Raw genomic sequence first — 8,637 nt, 5'->3', positions numbered from 1 at the left:
TAATATATTTGATTTGGGCTCATTTGTACTTGAATTAGAATATCTTTGATGTCATTAAGTTGGTATTGTGGAGCATTATATTAAACTATAAATTTCTGAAAATTATAGTTTGAATATTCTAAATTTAATTTTGAAAGTCTTTAATACGGATAATATTCTAAATTTAATTTTGAAAGTTTTTAATACGAATAATACATCGAGGTTAATGATTACTAAAATTTTAAAGTCATATCAAGGCTGAATTTTAAAAGTGAATTAATTAAATTTATATATATTTTTTTCGAAAAATTTTTATTAATTCGTTATTGGCTTATTACGACATCGCAGAGAATCTTGCGACATTAAAGTAAAAAAAATGAAAAAAACAAGCCATTTTTTTAGATTGCGTTTTTTAGTTGCAGCTTATGTTTTTTTTTTTTTTTTTTTTTTTCTGATGAGCGTCTCCTCGGTTCCCCCGGCTCGTCTCTCTAGGCGGCGAGCTCTTCCTCTGCTCTGCCCTAACCTCATCGCCATTGGAATGCATAGCCTTTGAGGAGAAGTCCCTGCTCTTTTCATTTAGCGCAAAGTATCTTGTTTTTACCTAAAAGCTCGTTTATTTATTTTCCAAACCCTTCCTTTAATGGACGTCGGATGTTCTGTCGCAACGCCCACCTCCCTTTTTTTATCATCTGCGTTGCTTTCCTCCGTCACCAGCAACTACTGCTCGAAACGGGTTTCAATCCTTCCTGTCAATGGTTGGAACTCTTTGGCTGTTCGATGGGTTGCTCCATTGAACCCCAGTTGCAAAGTATCCATGTCGACAAGCATCAAAACTTCTGGAACGGAGGTATTAAAAATTATCCCTTTGCAGTTCTTAGAGCGTTTTGATAGCTTATTTTGTTTCTCAATGTGTTTTCTCTTGTTGCACTTTACACAAGAAACTATGGAATAAAAAAGTTTCATTATTATAAGATGTGATGCAAAACAAGAATTAAAAAGCATACTTACCAATGAAACTAAAATAAAAAAACATGAAACTCAATCATGAAGAACACTTGGATCACTTCACCTATTTCATGGCTGACCCTTCCCTCAAATAGCAGGTTTGTAATGTTCCAAAGCAACTAAAAAATTAGTCCTAGATATTCTCCAACCAAATATAGTCAACCGCTCCTTCAAATCTATCTAGAGATCTCCAAATAGTAATGGTCACTCTCCTTCTTTAAATGCCTAACCGAAATATATGTTTTAGAGGGAGAATTTTGAATATAATTTAATTTTTTGGAGGCTCTTATATCAGGCCAAATTGTGATAAATCAAGGTTACATTGCATCTTTCAATTGGAGTATTTTAAGAGACCATTCATATAAGGAGACCGACTATAATGGCTGACCATGCATGATTTATGAAGGATTTGTTATGTGGGGAATTTTGTTGTAATTCTTATATATTTTCCTCATTTTTCCTTGTACTTTCTTAGGCACTCTACGCTCGAATACCATTTGATGCGGTATGAAATAACTATTATTTTTTATGAAATGATAAAAAGTCATCCTTCACTCTCTTACTGAAAGCTAAATTGACTCCAACTTCAACAATGCTCATTACATTGTGCGCCAAGTTTTGTGCTGAGTTAAAACTTAGTTGTATGGTGCTACTTCTTGTCACCAGTGCATTCTACTTTGATGTTGAAACTATTACTAAAATTGAAATTTTTAAGAAATTCCCCATCACTCAAGTGGTGCATATTCCCTTTGAACTACCCACCTTTTAGGATCATACAACACCACATTGATTTCATTTTCGGATCCATTCTATTGAACAAGCCTCATTATCACATGAGTCCCAAGGAGCGTGAAGCCTTTTGGGATATTGTTAATGCCTTTTAGCTAAACATTTGATTCAATTGAGCTTAAGCCCATGCATCATGACAATGCCAAGTTATTAACAAGATTAGAGTTAAATACTGGTTCTTGATCCCATCCATAGAGGATCTACTTGATAAGATGGAGGGCTCTAGCATTTTTTTTTCTAAATTCAATTTGAAGATTGGTTATTAGCGAGTCTACATTTGACCCGTAGACAATAATGTATCGACACTTCTCATCAATGAGGTATGCAGTATCCGACATGTATCAGACACGATACTCGTCCGACATGCCTCCGATATGTATTGGGCACGTCAAAGACGTATGAAATTAAAAAAAATATTAAAAGTAAACTGGACACAAGTGTCTTAAGTATTTTATGAAAAATTTTTAATACAATTTCTTATATTTCAAAATTTTATTTACTAAAAAATAAATCTCAATTTTTTATTTTCTCTCAACAACCCTAAATCAATTGCTCACACTCAATATCCCATTCCTCGATCATACAATTTTCATTTATATCAAGTAGATCGCAACTAGGGTTTCACAACAATGCCCGATGCCATCGCAATATTAACGTCTGACGCCATCACAATATCAATGTTTCAAAATCATATGAAAATCAAAGTTTGACGCTAGCAATTTCTAGGCCGATAATCACACCCTGCGTTGTCTCGACGTTTCATCTTTGACCAAGAACATCTCAACACAGACGACTGACGTTGTCTCAACATTGACGCTCGATGCCGACATTTGATCGATGCCGACTCTTGATCGATGCTGACTTTTGACAGCATTATCGTCTCCCCTCTCGATGCATGCAACACGACATCGACGTCCAACTCTCGACATCCTATTAATAATCATTTTAAGCAATAATCGTACTTAAATGATTTAAAATTTCTTAATTATTCTTAATATTCTGCTTACTTAATTTCCATACGCTATTTTTAAATATAAGAATTATAATCTCATGTCCAATCCATGTTCGTGTCTTATTTTTTTAATAATTGATACGTACTGTGTCCGCATCCGTGCTTCATAGCCTGTATATGAATGGAAAACATCTTTTAAAACACAAGATATATTTTTTGATGACAGGTTATGCATTCAGACTTTGCAAATCCTTGAACGCCTTCATGCCCCTACATGTTTAAAATATTGAAGCCATTCTTATGATTATGTGCTGTGGTTTACTTTGACGACATTCTAGTTTACGAGAAAACTAAGAATGATCATCTCACACTTAAAACTAGTATTAAAAGTTTTGGAGCAAAACGTGTTTTTGTTGAATATGAAGAAATGCAGCTTTCTCATTGTGGAAGTCTTATTCTTAACGTATCTTATAAAAAATAAAGGTATTTAGGTGGATGTAACATTCAAGAGTGGCTGACACCCACTAATACTCTTGATCTATGCAATTTTCATGGCCTTGCAACTTTCTACCATTGATTCATGTGCAACTTTGATACTCTTGCTGCACCTATTATCAACTGTTTTTTAAAAAATGAAGATTTAATTGGGGTCATGAGAACAAAACTAATTTACAACAAAATTAAGGATGATCATCTCACACACTTGAGACTAGTATTAAAGGTTCTGGAGCAAAGCATGTTTGTGCTGAATCTAAAGAAGTGCACCTTCCTTATTGTGGAATTCTTATTCTTAGCATATGTTATAAAAAACTAAGGTATTTAGATGGATGAAAAAAAGGTTTGCAGCATTAAAGAGTGGCCGACATCGACCAATATTCTTGCGGTATGCATATTTCATGGCCTTGCAATTTTGTACCATTGATTCATATTCAACTTTAATACTCTTGTTGTACCTATCATGTCATGAACTGTTTTAAAAAATGGATATTCAATTAGGGTCATGAGAAAATTTGAGCTTTAATGTTTTGAAAGAAAAACTTACCTTAGCACTTGTCTTAATATTCTCAAATTTTGAATGTATTTTCGAAGTCGAAGTGAACACATGCATGATCAGGATTGGCATAGTCTTTAATCTTTATGCAGGAGAGGCGGCCCTTTGAATTTTTTAGTGAGAAGCTCAGTGTCGCAAGGCATAAATGGATGACATATGAGCAAGAATTATATGCCATCATATGAGCCATACAATATTGGAAACATTATCCAGTGCACAAAAAATCTAACAAGAATTTTTGTTCAAAGTAATGCAGGTTTGCTCACTTGAGGTTCTCTTTGCAACTTTGTCATCCAAAATCTCCACTCAAGCAGCCTTTTTGCTCATACTGGACATGAAAAGATGATAGTTACTGTCGAAATTTGTCTCTTTTGGCCTCAAGTGGCTTGACATTGTTGAATTTGTGCAATGATGTGGGGTGTGTCAATCGTCTAAGGTTTAAGCTCAAAATACCAGCATCTATATCCCCTGCATGCTCTGGAAAACTTTAGGTGGATATTAGCATGGACTTTGTGCTGGATTTTACCTACATAACACGATGGCAGAGTGATTATAGGTTCTAAAAAATAGCTCACATTAATCCTTGTTGATAGAAAATCGATGTAGTTAACATTGTCAATTTATTTTTCCAGGATATTGTTTATCTACCTGGAGTACCGAAGACTATTACCTCCTATTGTTATGCAAAATTTTTTAGCCACTTTTGATGAGTATTATGGAAGAAATTTGACATAACTAACACTAGTAGTGCCTACCACCTCTAAATTGAGGGATATAAATAAATTATATACCATACTCTTTAACCATGATATGAAGCAAAGCTAGTGATGGACTGAAATCATTGGACCAGATCTTAACCACGTTAAATTTGCTTTCAATTGCATAATCAATCGATCGAGTGTTAGATTACCCTTCACCATTGCTGAATTCTCCGGATTTATGAAAATCTTACCCATCTGCATTATCAATGTGCTAATCAATTACAGCTAGGTTTGCGAAGCCTAACATATCCATCTCCTCCAGATTTATTCTTACACATCTTTATAATCTTCTTAAGAACTCAAACCTCATAGCCTCTTAAAAAATTGAGACGTAATCTTTTCACCAAAACACAATTTAGGCTGTGGCCAGTCCATAAAGAAAATTCTTAATATCTTAACCTCACGTCTTATTGATCTAATTTTCATCATTAGTTAGTTTACTTCTTAAACTTCTGATATAGAATTCCTCATAATTTTTGTACCAAAGATAACTCTACCATCAACATCATAAATTTTCAGCCTGAATTTTGTTCAAAAACCCCATAACTTGCGCAATATTTCTTAACCCTTTCTACCAACCCTATACCTTTCACACCAATCCAGCCTCCCCATCAAGTTGTTTATCTTGTTTGCCTTTTTTTTTCCCTTTGTTTTGGGTTTTCGATCTGCTTTTCTGGCTTCATATTCACTTTTTTTTGGAGGCATAATAGATTTCCTTTGCTTCATGCACGCAAAAGTCTAAGCATTACTCTTATATCACAAACTTTCATGTTCATTTGAAGGATTTGACCTTTTTTTATTAGAAATTTTCTCCAACAACAAAAACAACATCAAGTCTTTATTGCACTGCGTGGCGTTGCCTACATGAATTCTTTTTCTTCATTGTGTCATATTAAGAGTCAATTTTTCATTTAAATCTAATAAAAAAGGACATTTTTGATTTTTTCTAACCAAGTCTTTTTTAGGATTGCCTTTACCTTTCTTAACATATTCCAAATCCGAAGGCTCACGTTTTATGTGACCAAACTATCTAAGGTGACTCTCTCTTACTGGAAATTTTCTCTCCTGAACCAAATTCAGCAGTAAACTTTAGTGTTCGTGCCCTAATAATGACCCTGCAATTTAGACTTTATTTGACTGGAATCGGAAAAAATCTCTTTTCTTCAGAACAGGTATGAAGCATAGGTTCATGAAAATGCTTATATGGACTATTGATGTCATCTCCTGGAGTGTGTTCAGAGCAATATTTAGGCCATTGTCTTATATGTTTTTCCATTTCTGCAGTGAAGTAATGTATTTTTAATGTGGATAATTCAATATCTTATATGTTATGTTTTAATGATAAGTTCAGCATTATCTTCTTAATAGCGATTAGCACTTGTTTATATTTGAAAAGCTGACTAACATACAGTTTAATGCAAATCATTATTTATATAACAGATAAGGCAGAGTTACTCAGAAGAGTTTCATGACTCCGGAGAATTCAGCATTATGGGTTTGTCACCTTTAGATGGACGCTATGCGCAAAAGACCAAGAATTTGCGGCCCTTCTTTAGCGAGTATGGGCTGATTCGTTACCGAGTTATGATTGAGGTAGAGCTATTGATATTGGTTTCTACACCTATTGGAAGAAATTGTTAATGCACTTGCTTTTGTAAATCGTTTTTTTTTAAGCATGCAATCCAACAAATATTATCTTCTATCTTTTCTTTTTTTCTCTATGGACGTTTTCCTTATTATTTTCAGATCAAGTGGCTCTTAAAACTTTCTGAAATTCCTGAGATTAAAGAGGTTTCAGAATTAGGTGAGGATGCCCGGTCTTTCTTGAAAGTAATAGTTGATAATTTCTCCATAGAAGATGCCTTGGAAGTGAAAAAAATTGAGGAGAAGACTAACCATGATGTTAAGGCTATAGAGTATTTTTTGAAACAAAAATGTAGATCCTGCTCAGAGCTTGCCGAGGTAAATATTGAAGTCGTATTTTACTTTCCATGTTTTACTTGATATTTTGGTCTAAAATAAATGGAAGATTATACTACTTATTGGCAGTTTAAAATTAGCCAATCACTTCCTTGTCTCAGGTACTGGAATTTTTTCATTTTGGATGCACTTCTGAGGATATCAACAACTTGGCTTATGCGGTTTCACTGAAAGAGGCACTTAATAATGTCATCCTTCCTGTGATGATTGAGCTCTGTAAAACAATATCTAACTTGGCTAAGGAGAATGCTAACATCCCAATGTTGTCTCGTACTCATGGGCAGGTATGTGAGTTAGTCTTTTCTCCATATGAAGGTAATTCTGAACTAGGTTAGCTAAGGGAAAATCTTTTCATTGATGGTCATAATGGTTGCATTGCAAGAGTTTGACTTTCTTTGAAATTGTTGGAATTTTCAAAGAACTTTTAACTAGTCAAAATATAATAAATAGAAAAATGGGCAACTATGTATTATAATATTGGTATGATTGATTTGATGTTGAATTTTGCTTAAGTAAAGCAATACTCAATTCAAAATAGGCGGTAATAATTTCAAAATGATGAACATTGGATAGATTAGGTGAGTATAACTTTTTTGCGAAAAACATTAGGGAAAATCTAGAGAACGCAATCTATTATAATGTATTTTATACGACAGTTTTCATATATATATATATATATATATGGGTTAAAGTCCTGTCTTGCCTATTTCTCCTTCATGGGAATATTATGAATGTCTTAATTATGTGTGTTTATTTTAAACAAAGTATGAAAGCTATTTTGGAGCTGTTTATGATGCTTTAATCCATTTTTTAGCCTAGTACATGTATTTGCATTTCTTATTTGTTAAAGTTCCTTGTCTAACAAATCATTATTATGCAGGTTTCATTAGGTGTCCAGTGAAGTGTCAAATGTACTTTACACGAATCATTGTAGATAAAATTCAGTGTTATTATCTAGTCTTACCAATCCATTGTTATTAATTGAATTATTGATGTCAAATGTACTACGTGGGGTCAACTACATGAATCTGATATGACAGGTCCAGTAGAAACCGAAACTAGCCAATCGGCCCAGTAAGGACCGGTCCAATAGAATCTATGAAATAATTTTTGCCCCCCTTGTGGGGCCTGACAAAGAAATAATCTATTATGTTAGAAAGATGAATAATGATGGAATTATTTAGGGAAAGCATTCTGAATTGAATTCAAATAGGAGAGAAAAATAATGAAGGAAAGAGGGATGTTTTGGGGAGAATTAGGGAGAGGTTATTTAGGGTTAGTTATGTTGATTATTTTTCTTTAAGGGCTTTTTTGGTGAGAATTATGTATTTGGTTTGGTTTTGTTGTAATTTTTCTTTAAGGGCTTTCTAGCGGTTTCTAGGTTGTTTGGGAGAGCTGATCTACCTCTAGAATCGTAGATCAACTGTATCTTGCTTTTGTATTGATTTATAACCCAAAATCAGCCACTATTCTAAGTATTCTTGCAGATTTTCTATCATTCTATTATTGTTTTTGCTTCCAAGGCATAATAAATTGGTACCAGAGCAAGGTAAATGATAACCAAGAAGGTGGATGCTTTGAAAAGCGAGATGGAACAAATCAGGGTTGGGTTGGTGTTAACCTCTGTATAGAAGAAAAAAAAAAAAAAAAAAAAAAATTCCTGCATACACATACCTCATACCCGACGGATCCATAAAATCTGCCGAAATACCCGCGCAAATACTGCAGATATCCCGCTGAACTCTTTATGTATTCGGCGCCGCTTCTGTCGCCTCCCACAAATCTTGCGATAGCTCCTCGATCCTGCTCCCATTCGGGTCTTTAAATACCGAGTGAACGAAGTCACTCGGCGCTGGCTCTCCGCTCTCTGCCTCTTCTTCACACACGAATCCTCCAAGCTTCTCCTTCCCTGTCGCACACCCTAGAGGTGTCAATTCGGGTCAACCCGTCGGGTTCGGGTCGAACTCGACCCGACCCGTTTTTGCAAACGGGCCGGACATTTCAACCCGGACCCAACTCGACCCGCAACCCAGTAGTGGCGCGGCGGCACGTGGTTCGGCAGCGCGGCACGCGGGGCAGCACGGACGGGGAAAGCGGGCGGGAAATTCAAAATTGTCGGG

The 8,637-nt window shown here is 35.0% G+C and overlaps 1 protein-coding gene across 1 annotated transcript in view; it reads left to right on the top strand.

Annotated features, from left to right (window-relative positions):
* The first annotated feature begins 407 nt into the window (after positions 1–407).
* The window catches only part of LOC110096090 (adenylosuccinate lyase), a 34,652-nt gene continuing 26,422 nt past the window's right edge, over positions 408–8,637 (top strand). Inside the window, exons 1-4 of the mRNA XM_020821860.2 lie at positions 408–826; positions 5,978–6,130; positions 6,284–6,499; positions 6,619–6,801. Of these exons, the coding sequence (XP_020677519.1) occupies positions 620–826; positions 5,978–6,130; positions 6,284–6,499; positions 6,619–6,801 (759 nt within the window). The 5' untranslated portion in view covers positions 408–619. The remainder of the gene's footprint in view (positions 827–5,977; positions 6,131–6,283; positions 6,500–6,618; positions 6,802–8,637) is intronic.

The sequence above is a fragment of the Dendrobium catenatum genome, unplaced genomic scaffold, assembly GCF_001605985.2.
Source record: "Dendrobium catenatum unplaced genomic scaffold, ASM160598v2 fragScaff_scaffold_1056, whole genome shotgun sequence".
Classification (NCBI taxonomy): Eukaryota; Viridiplantae; Streptophyta; class Magnoliopsida; order Asparagales; family Orchidaceae; genus Dendrobium; species Dendrobium catenatum.
The sequence above is the reverse complement of the archived record's forward strand: the minus strand, read 5'-3'. Positions and strand labels throughout refer to the sequence as shown.